Source organism: Leuresthes tenuis, unplaced genomic scaffold (genome assembly GCF_036924035.1).
Source record: "Leuresthes tenuis unplaced genomic scaffold, fLeuTen1.0.hap1 SCAF_11, whole genome shotgun sequence".
In the NCBI taxonomy this organism is placed as follows: Eukaryota; Metazoa; Chordata; class Actinopteri; order Atheriniformes; family Atherinopsidae; genus Leuresthes; species Leuresthes tenuis.
Window position 1 is genome coordinate 21,128,910 of NW_027325365.1, and position 15,641 is coordinate 21,144,550.

Here is a 15,641-nt window from a genome sequence, read left to right on the forward strand (position 1 = left end):
GCTGATAGACAATGACTCTGATGCCCTGAGCAGTTCCTATGAGTCCTACGAAGAGGATGAGGAAGAGAGGAGCCCTGGTGTGCAACTCACTCATCAGTGGCCCTCGGATGAGAGCTCCATGCCTCCTGCCAGAGATTGTCGCATTTGTGCCTTCCTGTTGCGTAAGAAACGCTTCGGCCAGTGGGCCAAACAACTCACTGTCATTCGAGAGAACAGACTTCAGGTGAGAAGTTTCACATTCTAATCAATATTGAAAAAAACTAATATTCTTCCTCCTTTACCCTACTGTATAAGTTGTGCTCCCTTTTATCCAGTGCTATAAGAGTTCCAAGGACACATGCCCCTATGTGGACCTGCTGTTACCACAATGCACTGTAGTCTATGTTCCAAAAGACAGCAAGAGAAAGCACCACGAGCTAAGGTTCACCTTACCGAATGGAGATGCGCTGGTGCTGGCAGTGCAGAGCAAGGAGCAGGCTCACACGTGGCTTACGGTAAATGCCGTCTTTGTCATAGCGGGACAGACTGATGAGACAGCTGTTGCTCATCACTATAAAGTAATTAACTGTGCAATTGTAAAAGGTGTGAAATATCTCCCCAGGTTGTTAGAGAGGTGAGTGGTCAGAGCGTAGCGCCTGAGGAACCTGCATCTCCCGTCAGCCCAAGAAAAAATGAACTCGACAAGGTGAGCGTGGAGAGGATGTTCACATCAGCGCATCCTTGTCATTTTTATTCCCAACATGTAATTTCACAGCTGAGGTGAGGAAAAGGTTGCCCTGAGTAATAATTGTGCTGTCACCATCCATTTTCATAAATAATTGTTTGGCTTTGAGCACTTTGCTATGATACCTGTGTTTGGCTTGGAAACAAAAGGGGAGATTTTTGTTGTAATTAGGTGTTAAGGCAACGATGACAGGGGTTGGCAGTGAGTCAGTGCTGCAACAGGCACAACCTCTAAACCTGCAAAAGTCACAGAGTGGATAGAATTGGAAGGAGAACAAAGCGGACGATCGTCTGTTTGTCTCATTATGTCATTTCTTCACATCTGTGAAGAGAGAATGAGAAAATCCAGTGGTGTCTTGATTATAGTTATTTAGCTCTTTAATAGTCTGAGACAAGAGCAGACATTTTAACTCTCATTTGTTGACAGAGAGACCCAGTGTGGGATTCGGGCGCTCCAGGTGAAACTCTGAACTTGTGATTGTGTGTTTACTCCTCAGAGGCTATCAGCAGAGAGGAACACATCCGATTCAGACAGTGTGGGAGTGTCAGCTGGAGAGAACAGCAGGGAGAATGGTGAGACAGAGGCACACTCAGATATATTAACTCAAGATTCCCCTTTCAAACTTCTTTACAACTGCATCTCTCTCACAGTCTTTATTAGTGGAAGGGCTCATCGACTTTTGCCGACATCAGGAATGTGTGTGTGTTTCAGTGAATGTCTGTTTCTCTTGTTTTTTCAGTGTGAAGTGCACACTCCTCAACACCCTCTTTACTGTCGTATGGATTGTCTAAAACTATCCAGTTGATGTTGGTGTAAATTGAAATGCTGCTCTTTGAGTCTAAACACATTAAAACTACACAAACAATGTTTTATTTATGTTGTTTTCCCTTTTTGCGCTGCTAAGTTATGCTCTCATACGTCAGCATAGAACCGTAGCTGGCGACCTGTGGAAAGATGGAGCTGGACCATCAGGCTCTGCACACATCCAGGTTGCTTGTCATAGTATGACAATCGTCCACCTGGGTATATCTAGAACTCCGGTTAATGTCTGTATTTAGTGTTCATACTTTCGACTTTGCCAGACTCCGTCAGTGTCTTTTTTTTTTTCAGTCAATTCAGCTTGAAGCCTCAGTCTCACATACATCTGTGAGATAACTTCAACTGACTGACTGTTCAGAACAGCGAATGAGCGCATGGGAAGTTTCTGTGACAGCAGCTAAAGTTCTCATTTGTCTTCTTTATTTCTCCAAGACAAGACTCACGGCAAGATGTCTATGTGGAGTGAAGAAAACTGAAGACGAACAGATTATCATGACACAAAAGTAACCAGCTCTGCCTGCCCTTACCGAAAAACATGTGTTTCTATGTTTACATTTTCTTTTTTTTTTACAATCTTTTCAGTTTTCCAGATTCGCTTATCGTATAACACGCATATTACCATAGACACGCATAACATCACCCTTTTCTGCACAGGTGAGCTAAGTCTTTTTGTGCGTCCATACGTTTTATGCCCTGGCTGACAGCTGAAAGCTTGTAGCGCTGTCTTGTTTGCCCAGATGATGGCAACGCAAGGAGACCCATCAGGGGGCCTCTCATTGCAGCTGGTTCTTCACGCTGGTTTGGTGTACAGAAGCCCTCAGAGGCCTTTGCTCATTTGAAGTTTGCCAGACACTTTCCACTCTGTCACAAGAAGATTGATGCTAGAGATGGAAAGGATTACCTTGTTTGTTGAATATGCGTAGTAAAATCCATGAGATGCACATGAACGCTCTGGATTAAAGATAGAAAGCAGACTCTAGGGGTTTAGACTCACCTGCTCTCTGAACTTCAGTTCCCACATGACACAGATAAATTTGGGCTAAAAGCTTATTGATTAATCCTATTCTTTTGATGTAGGTAAAGTGAAACGGGGCGCTTTCGCTGCAGGCCGTAAGATCACACGTATCATTAGCTTCTCCAAAAAGAAGCCCCCCCGACCAGGTGAACCCCGGACAGCCTACAGCAACCCTCGACAAGGTAAGACCTTTCTTTCCTGTCACTGCTCAGGTCTTTGAGATTGAGATGCATCAGTTTTCTTTCCCTCCTCACGCCGCAGGCTACCTTTCTGTGCTGGTGAACCAAGTGTGGCGGGAGCAGTGGTGTTGTGTGTGCAAAGGCTCCCTGCATTTCTACCATGATAGGGGGGACCCTCGGGCAACCTTGCCATTTCTCCCGCTCCATGGCTGTGACGTGGTTCCGGGGCTTGGACCCAAACACCCCTTTGCCTTCCGCATTCTGCGGAACGGCTCAGAAGTGGCTGCTCTGGAGGTAGAAAACTGTTTGTTGGCTACGCTGATATGTATTTTTAGGACATAAGAGGGGGTCAATGGGTGTGTGTCATGTGAAAAAAGCAGTTCATGAGGATAAATTCAGGAAATTGTCACATGACACAGCGGCGCTCTGCTCTATAGAGTATTTTAGAAACGTGATGCTTATGGAGCTGTGGTTAACTTTCAGCTCACTCATCAGCCTCATTGTGGCCAGCGCCACACAGATGTTGTCACTTAGAACTCTTTAATAAACCCACTAAGGAGCAATGATCAGCTACTTAGCCAGATGTTTTTCCTCTGGGTGGGTGGAGATCAAATCAAACTTAAAAGATGAGAAATATTTGACTTACAAAGAGATAATACATCCATTGGTTTTTTTTAAATCTATTTATTTATTTTGTTATTGATTCCTCCACTTCCCCCTTAAGGAAATGCAAGATATGAGCTAATTATGTATATTGAAATTGTTGAGATTGCAGTAATAACATCCGAAAGCAGACTCATGCTGTGTCTTTCTTCTGTCAGGCGAGCAACTCTGAGGAGCTTGGACGGTGGCTCGGTGTCCTCTTGGCGGAAACAGGCTCGGCGACAGACCCAGAGTCTCTGCACTATGACTACGTTGACGTGGAAACCATAGCTAACATTCGTGACGCCGCACGGCATTCCTTCCTGTTAGTGAGATGGAGTTTGGGTTGTGGATATTTGGACAGGGTCATGGCAAGGCAGTAATGTTTTGACCTCACACAGATTTTCTTTTCTCTCTGATCCTAGGTGGGCTACCTCCTCCAGCAGTACCTCCACGGATTCCAGAACATACGATGAGGTGCCCAATGAGGACATTCAGGTGGGACACACATGCTCAGATGCGCATGCATATTTGCACAGATTAGTGTGTAATGCTTTACTTTGATGTGATCAGATTAGAAGCAGTGTGTCTGTGTGTGTGCATGCAGCTGTTGGGAACTGTCTCTGTCTGAATGAAACTCTTCATATCAGACACCCAAATGAATAGACAGTGAGCTGTTATATGCCTTTTTGCAGAAAAGTAGGAAGGAGGACAAAACTACGAAAAATAAAAAAGCACCAAAAAACATGCTCAGACTGGTGAAAGGGAAGGCAAGAGGTCGTGGTAGTTTTACAGCCTCTCTTAACCCCTCTGACATGCACTTAAACAGATACCTTTCCCCACTTACAGCCCAAAACACACACAGTTCAGCAGAATCTTATCAATACATCGCAGGATTAGTTTACTGCTAAATCCAACACACCAATATTGTCTTTCATTTTCCCCCTCCTGTCTTCATCCTCCAACATCTGTGGTGCCCCACCCTCCCATCTTCTCTCTACTCCACCCAGTCAAGGGAGAACCACAAGCAGCAGCCTGGGAATCAAGTGAAGCGACGCTCAAGTTTCTCAAGCAGCGACTCTGACAGAACCAAGCCGTTAGTCTCCCTCAAGCGAACAGGCTCGAGTAAGTGTGTTTACTTGGTTTTCACGGCTTATTTTCACCAGATGGAGTGAAACGCAGTGGGAAGTCACTCAGAGTGCTCAGGATCGCAGGAGTGCCCTATTTGAGAATGGGATCATGGCAGGGACAAAGTTAACTATTAAAACATTCAACTGGTGTCAGAGTAATCATGATAGAGGCGCCCTGTTGGAAATGTATAATTAAATCATCTTGATGAAGAGAAAGTTAAGGCAATTTTTCACCCCACTAAAACTGAAATGGCTATCTCTATTATCAGCGATGATACACTGTTTATGGGACCTCTCCTGCATGCTTAACCAATAACTTTACACTATTTAAAAGAAATATTTTTCTTTGTACAGAACAAAGAAAGTACGTACATGATTTTTCAGCACTAAAAGATGTACCCAACTTTATCTGTGTATACTCATTATTAACTATTTAACTTGTTTTCTTTTGTCTTAACCCTCTCCTGTCTCCCTTTTCCTGTCTTTTCACTCACTGATTCATTCAGGGAATAAAGTAGAATCCTACATAGATAAAGGTAGCAACTCATGAACTCCCATTTTGTCAGATATACTAGTAAGGGGCCTGTTACGGACTTCAAATCTGTCCAGGATTTCAGTTATGGCAAACTGGTTTGCCACCATTAGTTTAAATTGATCAAGAGTTATCAAAGAGATTTTCTGTTTTCTTTGTGAGGAGTTCTACTAAGTCAGAGCTTAAAAGCTAAAAGCAGATTTTCCAAGTTCAGTAGAGACCTGAGGGACTCGCAGTAAAAGCCGGTCATTTGATATAGTCCGATATAGTCCAGAGCGTCAGTCCAGCACCAGTCTAGCAGTGCCACTAAATACAATACAATAAAGCCTATAATTTCCTACATGTGGTGAAAACCATCTGAGTTTTGAAACTGAGAGATGTCTTCATTAGTATGAACATTTAAAAAATAGTATGGACTTGTTTGTCTTCATTTGCAAACAGTACAGAGAGTTCTTTGTAAGAGTCATACAGATGGCACACAAAATCGTGGGGGAAAGAACGGTCTTAAACGAATCCCCATGGAACCTGTTTGTTGTTGCTAAATTTATATTTCATAGTGTTTTGTCAGCTTTCCATGCATCACTACTTTCCATCTATTTCACTGTATTATTGTTGCACCTCACATTGTAGTCATAGATTCCACCGCTCTTGTGCTATTACAGCTCACCCTCTGAGCCAGTTCACTCAGTCATATAATCTGACCCTCCAGCTGGCTCAATTTTTCTTCTTTTCCTTTAGATCATCTTCTCATTTTCCAGCCATAATCTCTCGTCTTTTCTCTTGCCTCTCCTATTTGCCCTGTTGTGTCTTTTGCTATACAAGTGGAGATTAGTGTTCTGATACATCAATACTTTATCAGTGCTCCTAGCTTGCTCATCTTTCTGTACTGTGGCCACGTACAGACACATCAAAGAGCCCAGCACTTTCCAGGGTTCAGAGCCTCAGGATGCAACCTGAGATTTATTGGACACTCACATTAGATCTGCTGTCTCACCTCATGACCTCTCACTCTTTGTGACTGTGTGTGTTTGTTGTTTCCTCATACATCATATTATGGTTCTTCCCCTCAAAAATGTCTTTATCTTTAATGGTCAAACTGATATGCTACACTTCCTTGCGCCTTGTTGAGGCGTTATTGTGTTCCTCACATCGAGGGTGCAGTATTAATTAGACAGGATGACAGATCGTTCCAAGAGGTTTTGTCTTCTTCCCACAACCCCTGCACGTCTGACCCTTCACCTTTGCTTCCTCGCAGATGCCAACCAGTATGGAAAGTATGGGAAAACACGAGCAGAGGAAGACGCCAAGCGTTACCTCAGAGAAAAAGAGGAGCTGGAACGCGAGAGGGATGGGATACGAAATGCACTGGTGACCCTCCGAGAGGAGAAGAGGGAGCTGAAGGAGGAGCTGAAGACAGCCTCTGGTAAGATGATAAAAAGCTGAACAGAAAGCGGATGCTGCACAAATTATTCTCGGTTAACGTCGGACCGCGCTTCATAAATCAAAATCACTTGAACTAAAACGAATATGAAAATGAACCCACGCGAGCAGAATATGCATCAGTGTCCTAAATTTTGCAGATTAAACAAGAATAAAGGCAAAAAAAGTGAGACTCAAAGACTAAAAGACAAAATATAGCCCTGGGACAAAGAAGAACAGCACATTAATAATGTATAGTCATAATTTGGAAGCAGGACAGTTGATATTTGTCTACAAATTTGCAAGAAGACATGTCTGGAATACATACGTCATCACTTATCTGATCCTGCTTCATTGACCTTCATTATTAAGGGGCCATGTGAGAAGAAGATTCCCCCACAGGGATAAATAAAACTATTATTATTAAAACCAATAACATGGCTATGAAAATGTCTTCTTTGTGTGATTAGTTAATTTCCTGTAGCTGCACTTAACATGTTGTCGACAGTAGTAGAGGGAGCCTTCAAAACTTCTTCGTAAGAAATTTCCTTAAAGTCCCAAAACAATTTTTTATGATAAGATTTTACTTCTAAGTCTAAATTTCCTGTGAAAATGTAGGAAATATAAGCACAACTGCTCGCTCAAAATTGTACCAATGGTATGTATAGTGTTTGACGAAATATACAGTCTTTTGTAAATGTTTTTAGAATCTGTTACCATGTGAATGAGGACGTGAAAGTACCAATGTACGGTGGTAATCTCGTGTATTGGAATGGTGCCTCATCATGTTTTATTGGAGCAGATAAGAGGAAGCCCCTCCTCAACAAGCGCGTGTCCCAGCTGGAGGAGGCCTGTCGAGCTAAAGAGGCAGAGAGGGTGGACCTGGAGCTCAGACTGACTCAGGTCAAAGAAAACCTGAAGAAGAGCCTGGCAGGTGGAGCGCTGGGTGCGCCGGTGGAGGGGAAACCCCCTGTTAAGGTACATTTTTTGGATATCATGTTGAAAGACGGACACTGTAGATCACATTCATATATATAAACATAGACAAACATACACACAAATATATGTATCCGTATGTATATATATATATAGGTATATATACCAACTTGTGCAGCTTGTGCACCATTGAGCTCAGAGCCAGCCTTCTTTATCAGTTTGAAGAATTTCTTTCGGTCACTTGCTCTGATGCTGCTGCCCCAACAGATGGCCTGTAAGAATAGGAAAGTTTTTGGTTCTGACATAGGACAGTTCTGACCTCTGGTCAGCAGGAAGGACGTCAATAACTAAAAGTACTTATTTTCTTTTAATTTTGTTTAGGCGTCCAGCAAAAAGATCCAGAACATCTACAGCGATGCTTTACCAGTGAACTGTGCCTTAGAGATGCGGAGGAGACCGCCGTCCGTCTATGCTTCCTCCTCTGGAACTGTCATGCAGAAAGCCAAGGTGATGATGATCAGATGCACGCCTCCTTTTATACACTTATTTCCTGAACAATCCCTCAAACTGTCATTTGCTTGTCACTCTCTGTGGGCAGTTCATTCGATCACAGTGTCGTCATCTAATTTTTTAAACGTCTTTTTTTCATTCACACACGTATTAACAGTCCTTGAATGATGGAGCAGTCACATTGTAGTTAGCAGTATTTTCGCTCAGTTTTGTCAAATGGGGTCCTGTCACAAAACAAGCTGAAGGTGTTGGATATTGTACTCTTTCTGCAAAGTCATTCAATCACAAGCGAAATTATCGGGCATATTTATTTGCATCTCTGATTTATTTTGTAAAAAGAACATCAATGTGCCTATTTAACCTAAACGACATCTGTCTACATGGATAAGTGAATTACTTTGTTTAATTTTGAAAGTTATATTGAGCTATTTCATTAAATCCAATGAAGGTGATATTTTAACATGGCCTTACTTTTAACTGTACTGCTTTGAGCTGAAAAAGCCCCATTTTTTTTATATATATATAATATGTGTATGTACATTTCTGTAGTATCATTTGAAATCCGTTTCCACATAATCACCCAATATTCTGTTTCTACAGGAATGGGAGTCAAAGAAAGGAAGCTAGGACGGGTTTGATGGAAAGGACAGGAGACTAGATGGATATCAGGGTGTGGCTTTTTCCACCTTCTGTCCCTGAAACCCAGACATATGTCATTCCAAAGTACAATACTGAGGACATGCAAACTGTAAGAGAGAAATCAGCCACTAGGTGGAGGTACATCCTTACTGAATATTTACTCTTCGAACTGTTTGGATCACACTCTGCAAGTATTTTTACTGTCTTGAGCGTAACCATTGGAACTGTGGACAAGAAAAAGCAAGGAAGTAGAGCTCGGGAAAGAAAGACACAAGAGAAGTGTATTAAAAGCAGAGTGAGTGCACACACCTTAGTGTTGAAAAGCACGGACTTGTCTTAGCTCCAGAAATTACATGTTTGATTGTTAAGGTGGCATGCCGGAAGAGAAAGCCTGAGTAATGTGATGTGCTGGAGGATCAGATGATGAAAGTTCATTTGTTTCATGTAATGTGATATTTTTATTCTGCCTGTACATAGTGAGCTATGATGACTACTGTTTTCGATATTTTATACTTTTATAGTCTTTAATTTCATCATCATACGGCATACAACAGTGTGTAAAGGTTTAAGACACAAAAAGCTAGAAGAGTCATGTCCTGTAGTTTATATTTTGTCTGTTGTCCAATCGGAAGCTGCCCTGATGGATAGATATCTAAACTTTATGAGTGTCTAAAACGTTTGTATAGTACTGTTTCAGACATGGGTGTTCAGATGTGTTCCTTGGAAGAGTGTTGCGGTGTTACCTTTAATTACTGTAACTGCTAGCTTCTCCACTTGGATTGAAGCACTCCCTCTAATTAAAACGGAATCCCGTGTCTGCTTGACCTTCTTTGGCACACAGTCAGATAGAGTTGAATTCTTCTGTTGTATATCATTGAATTACTAACAAAGTGGTGCTATTACAGTATGTGATAGAAATGTTTTTTTTTCCACCCGTGGAAATCTTAAATCATTGTTAACACCTTCTCTGCTGAATCTGTGGTCGACTTTGCACTTTACTTGCCTGGATGAGGGACTAATAAACTTGTATCTTAACTTGTTTCTTTAATCATTCGATTCCACACACACTCTGAAATTCGTCCACACTTAAATACACCAACACATCTCAGTCACGTAATTACCATTATTTTATTTGCACATTGTATGCTGTGAATTAAAGATGCAGTCTTTATAAATATATATATACATGACAGACAATGTATTATAACCAAAGGAAGACAAAAAAAAAGCACATCTACATGAGTCGCTTCATGAAGGCATTTTAATGCAGCAAAGCAATTCAGGCAGCCTATTGTTCAGAATAAGTTTACTCACCCGCTTTGGATTTATGAATTTATGGGTAATGAAGGCTTTATCACCACTCCCACATGCTTATATGTTGAGAGCCATCCATTTATACATGATCAGTGACACCTTTTATCACAGAGCTAAGCATAGTCTTGACTAAGTGGTCAAAGCAATTTGGAGCCCTGAAAAGGTTTTATCTGTGTGATGCAAAACGTTGTATGAGATCAGTTAAGATCCAGGCAGTGGCGACTGGTACTCTAAAGAGGAGGTTGAGCAGCTTCAGGGGGGTGAGTTAGACTATTCCACAACCTGGAACTGGCACTCAGAGAAAGAGATAATAAAGCCAGTACAGAATATTGACAAAGAGGAAAGCTGTGGGGAAAGCGGTGCGGGCATGGCGATCGATGTTGTGTGGGTTTTCCACAATAAAAACAGATGCCGCCCTGCGCGACGCATCCTTCACAGACGACAAGCCGCAGCCCTGACTAGGCCCCTTTTCTTGTGATGCGGCATGGGTTTTATTGTCACTGTTCACCGATTCCTCCGCAGGCTCCACTGCAGTGGAGCCAATCTCCACAGACTGGTTTGGGTGACTGGAGCTGATGATGGGGATCGAGCACTTTCCATTAGACTCACTCAACTCCCTCAGAAGCTCCTAACAGATACACAGATGGATATATAATTGGTGTTTTAATCATGTAACGTGGAAATTTGCCATTTAGAAACATGTGCATGCTGCGCATGTTTCTCACCCTGTGTAAATCCTCGATGGTTTGGTGCTGCATTGTGTAAAAGTGGGCGCACGCGTACTCCAGCAGTGCACCAAAGATGAAGGTGAAGCAAATGCCGAGGTAGACATCTATGGCCTTTATGAAGCAGTTGGCATTAGGCAGGGAAGTGCGGGCACCCATCATCAGAGTGGTCATTGTCAAGACTGTTGTTACTCCTAAGGGTGAGATTAGAAGCTTATTTTTGTGTGTGTTTCTTCCTTTCTCTCCTGCTTTTTTCTGAGAATAGTGCTTTTCTCCATCCACTAACAAACAACTTTAGAGATTAAACCCCTCAATGTCTTCCCAAATTATTTCATCATCTTACTTTTCCTCTACTCTCTTTGCTGTCAGGATTTTTAAAAAGTTCTTTATGAAAGAATTTATTTTATGTCAACCTTTTTCTTGAAAAAGTAACCTAATTATACCTAAATTACTCCTGTTTGCTTTACAACCAAGTTGAAAACTAATTACTAATGCCTTTTTGCCGCAAAATCCAGTGGTCAAATTTGTGACGAGTCATCTTTTATTTGAAACTGTATGCTCTTTTATTAAACTCACTGTAAGGGACTACTTCCAAGACATCAGACAAAATAACAAATGAGTATTTGTGTCCAAAATTCTGACCCGTCATCTCTAACAGAATCGTCATCAAGTAAAAGTGCAAAATCTGGTACTGACCAATGCAGGTCCGAGCTGGTACAGAGGACTGGCTGATCCAGAAAGAGACCCAGGAGAGAACCACAAGCAGAATGGAAGGAACATACGTCTCCAAGATAAAGAACAAGACATTTCTACGCAGAGCAAAATGCAGCACCAGCTTGGGGTAATGTCCTGTGAAGATAATGATGAATCACATTTGTGACCTACTTGATTGTTTTTTTTTATTATTATTATTCACACGACTCCACACGGTACCTGTTTCATACACAGCCTCTGACACTGATGTATAGTAGCTCTCCACGCTGTACTGAGCCAGCCGCAGTGTGTCCAAACCCTTCACCGAATCATTCCCTCTGGTCCAGTAGAACACCACATCCTGTATGTTATAGCCCCCTGGAAATGCAACACACGTGCACTTATTAAGTTTCACAGAATCCAACCTGCTCAGCAAAGCACTGCCTTTTGGGGTTGATACTCACTACACACTGTTGATGAGTAAAATGTTGATGGTAATCATGAGATGAACATGATGATTCATGCCCATCTACACACTTGATGGAGGGTTGATGGAGGGCATGGAAGGTACTCACAGCTCTCCAGCTGCAGGACGCACACCTGTTTGTCCATAGGGTATTTGGTCAGGTCCATGTTGCAGGCGATAGTAGCAGTGATGCTGTTGGGATAGTCAGAGCAGGAGCATCATTGGCTTTTCAAAATCTCCCCTGAATAAACTGCCTCTTTTTTGACGTAGTACAAGGCAGTTGATATTTAGTGAAGACAATGAACCCTTGAGCAACAATGAAGACATCTGATGTATCAACATCACATTTTGGTATCTGATATATTATGTATGTTGAAGGCTCTAACTTGTGGGAACCTTTGGAATTTAAAGCTAATCTGTTGATTTTCTACCTACAATAATGTTGTAAAAGTAGGCATTACATAGTCCTGATGTTATGAAAAAATTAGGGCAGGCTCCCGACTTTTGAATTATTGAGTAGCCACCGTGACAGTCATAAATCAGCATGTCTGTCTTTATTCAAGCAGAATGAAGATCACCCTCAGCACCCAGCACAAAACTGCACTTTCTGCCCTGAGCTGGGACTTCCAAGAAGGTTTCAAAGGTCACTAAACAAAGAGAAATTCAGTGCCATTCCCTGAAGTTATATGACTGTGTAATAATGCATGAATGACTTTTCTTCCTTTTTTTTTTTCTTTCGTAAAACCTGAGGTCAGCACATGAGAAGCAATATACCGAAGAGCATAGAGAACAGTCCCGTTGCTGAAGATGCGAATCAGGCGGTTTTCCACTGTGACGTCGTGCAGAAAGGAGCGCTTGGAGTCTGGGATGAAGGTGTCGGGGATCCAGAGCAGCGACACCAGACGTCCGTCCACGCTCACGCTCTCATTCCCAGGGAACACCAACCTTGAATCCCGCCAGCGCTGACGGAGGAAGATTGTTGCAGTGTAGTCCTAAAAACATGAAGAAGATGGGGGCTTTTATTCATTTCATCACCAGCTCTCTCATCTTACTACTGACACAAAAAAAAGAGTAGTGTACCATGTTGATTTCAGAGATGGCATCAATGCTGGCGATATCAAGACTCATTCCAATTTCCACAGGACCCTCTGTGTTAAGCAGAGACACGGGAATGCTTGGACATGGATCAGCAACAACAAATTCAGTCAAGAACTGACTTTTCTGACAAGGAGAATTAAACTGCTAGCTACTAAACAGCCTACCATTGAAATTAGGCCTGAGGTAGCGATTGTATCCTTTCATGAGTTTCTGAATTGTTGGCTGAAGCTGAGAGTCATTCCACTCACCCCATTGGTTGCTAGGGAACATGCAACCACTGATAAAGGGCGAGAAGAAATGGAAAATTGGGCCAGAAGTTAAGGTGCGGAGCATTGCACTACATTTAAAGTAATCGGAAATATCATTATCCATATGTATTTTTGACTTTGTGTGTGTGTCTGTGTGTGTGTGTGTGTGTGTGTGTGTGTTTTCAAATTCAGGTCCCTCACCTGTGTGTGACTGTCAGGCACAGGATCAGAAGTTTGTGCAGCTGGATGGACATTGTGGATCAGCAGGCAGAGGTCAGCAGCTCTGTTCAGAAAAGGCCAAAATATTGAACATTCACCCTGCTCCACATTCAAGTGTTGCGGGATAGCACAGCATTACCATAGGATGGCAGCAGCTCGCTGACCTGTCTGTGATTACAGGCGAAATGTGCAGCAAAACAGCCATTCTTATCATTTGATCTCGTAAATCAGTGCCTCCTCTGCACCGATACTTAGAAAAGGTGCTAGCGTCTTGCACTGATCCCCTCCTCCCAGCTGCAATTATTAATATATTACTGGCTGCCACATTTGTCTGTCAAGCTTTCAGTTTCACACAAAAGCCAAACGACATTAGTCCACCGTGCACGTTTACTGTGCATGTGCTGGTTTCTTGCATGCAGTCTTCTGATTAATGTGGCCACCACCTCATGGTTTATTCAGAAAGCCTCTCTGATAACTAATCTTGTCACTAACGCCAAGGAGTCCTCGTTGTCCGCTTGTTTCCCTCCCCCCTCCTCTTATGGACTAATCTCCCCTAATAGACTTCAGCACTCTCATGTCTTACTTTCATCCAAATCATGCAAATCTGTCATGCATTTCTTAATGTGTCAGCTACGTCGAACGCAAACAAGTTGAAAAGTCTGCTAAACACAATTGATTCAATTCCTAATGGCCTAATTGAAAGTTACAGAGCAGTGGAATGCTAATAGAACATATTTCCCTCTCTATACAACACAGTTATGATTAATCATGCAGCTATTTTTCTGTATTCATGTTTACTTGGAGTTTTCTTGTTTTCTTTGCTGCTCTGCAGCGTAGGCTGAAGTCTCTTTTGTTTGCTTTCCACTCATCCCTCTTCCTTTGCCTCTCTCCCTCAAGCCATATATTGAGCGACAGAGTAGCCTACTTGTTACCTCTCTACACTACTACACTCTCCTTGGTTTCCTCCTGTCACTGTGGCTCACAACTGCATGTGCATGCACATCCAAATAAATATGTACCTTTACATTTCCTCTTCTTGACCTGAAATCTCTCCACACATTTCTCATTCTGAAGATTCTCTTACCTGCGTTGGTCTTGCCACACTGATCTTCTGGTTTTCTTTTCCACGCCTCCTGTGTTGCACCTCCTTTGTTTCTGTTATCAAACTGCCTTCTTCTATATCCCATGTGTTAGCAGTGGCTGAGATTGGTTCCCCTTTTCAGTTTTTTTTCTGATTACATCCTAGTGTTTCATCCAGTTATCAATAAACCACAGCTGTGTCTAATATGCAATCCAAACGTGAGAAGCTGTTGGTTGTTTCACTATTTGTGCAACTCCTACCGTCTCTCTGCACAGCTTTATTCATCTCCCCACAGAGCCTCTGTGTAGCCCACCCTCCTTCCTTTCTATCCCTCTCTCAGTTTGCACCACTCAGCATCACATTTGAGCTGTTGTTTTTTTTCACTGCCCCCGACCTCCACACACACATACTAAGATAACCAATGCCCCAGTCCCTTCCTCTAACCTGGACCAACAAAAATCTTTGCCCTGCCCAACCCTCACCCAAACCTAAACATTATTCTAGGTGTGTGTCTTAAAGCAAGTGTTAACCCTGCAACAGGCATTGTGAGTGGTAGGAAAATGTGTCAGCCAAACCTTCGTCACTTGCCAGAATGCCCCTTACTCACAGACAAGTCAACACACAAATACACAAGCATTCCCACAAACTCTAAATCACTTCTTTTTCCACCTGCTCCTAATCCCTCTGGCACCTCTGATCTCTATCCACCACCTTCTCCTCCAATCTATCCTGACACTGCTCCTCCTTCTGGGCTCCCAAGCTCACCCCTGTCTGATTCCCGCATGCCCCCACTATCCTCACCTCCAATGTATGTTCCTTTGGATCAGCGTCATCAACTGATCTAGTGCCCTCTCAGCACCATCTTGACTTCCAAAAAGTGCACACATGGCTCAGGTAAAAGTAAGATTTTTAACCTAATTTCTTTACAAAGATGGGTGTCAAAACACTAGTGGCAGCGAAGCTTTAAAAAAGCTATTGCTGTTGATGATGGTTATTACAGGTATGCAGGTATTTCTAATGGGGATGATACAGACTTATGCACACGCCACAGTTACTGTATATGTGCTCAACAGTCATTTATCTCCAGTGCTGCTAAAGCTATGTCATTAATCTTTATGAGTTTCCTGCTCTCCTATGGCTTCACAGCTCAGCTTTAATTACATACAGTCTCCTGACTTTCACCAACCCACTGGTTGGAGCACCTGCATGTGTGAGGAAACCTCTGTGGTATCCCACCAAAGGACTCCTGATG

At 42.5% G+C, this 15,641-nt stretch overlaps 2 protein-coding genes across 2 annotated transcripts in view; one reads left to right on the top strand and one right to left on the bottom strand.

Annotated features, from left to right (window-relative positions):
- Window positions 1-9,360, top strand: part of afap1l1a (actin filament associated protein 1-like 1a) — a 28,563-nt gene extending 19,203 nt beyond the window's left edge. The window contains exons 7-19 of the mRNA XM_072396062.1: window positions 9-223; window positions 315-494; window positions 602-685; window positions 1,221-1,296; window positions 2,621-2,740; window positions 2,820-3,031; window positions 3,559-3,704; window positions 3,805-3,877; window positions 4,390-4,504; window positions 6,297-6,464; window positions 7,263-7,438; window positions 7,778-7,903; window positions 8,507-9,360. Of these exons, the coding sequence (XP_072252163.1) occupies window positions 9-223; window positions 315-494; window positions 602-685; window positions 1,221-1,296; window positions 2,621-2,740; window positions 2,820-3,031; window positions 3,559-3,704; window positions 3,805-3,877; window positions 4,390-4,504; window positions 6,297-6,464; window positions 7,263-7,438; window positions 7,778-7,903; window positions 8,507-8,533 (1,718 nt within the window). The 3' untranslated portion in view covers window positions 8,534-9,360. The remainder of the gene's footprint in view (window positions 1-8; window positions 224-314; window positions 495-601; window positions 686-1,220; window positions 1,297-2,620; window positions 2,741-2,819; window positions 3,032-3,558; window positions 3,705-3,804; window positions 3,878-4,389; window positions 4,505-6,296; window positions 6,465-7,262; window positions 7,439-7,777; window positions 7,904-8,506) is intronic.
- A 394-nt stretch (window positions 9,361-9,754) lies between these two features.
- gabrp (gamma-aminobutyric acid type A receptor subunit pi) lies at window positions 9,755-13,375 on the bottom strand. Its single transcript, XM_072396472.1, has 9 exons — window positions 13,291-13,375; window positions 13,006-13,118; window positions 12,824-12,891; window positions 12,518-12,735; window positions 11,853-11,935; window positions 11,518-11,655; window positions 11,281-11,433; window positions 10,585-10,778; window positions 9,755-10,487 (listed from the first exon to the last, which is right to left on the bottom strand). Exons 1-9 carry the CDS (start codon window positions 13,341-13,343, stop codon window positions 10,155-10,157), a joined length of 1,353 nt encoding a protein of 450 aa, XP_072252573.1. The 5' UTR covers window positions 13,344-13,375; the 3' UTR covers window positions 9,755-10,154.
- Between the last annotated feature and the right edge of the window lie 2,266 nt (window positions 13,376-15,641).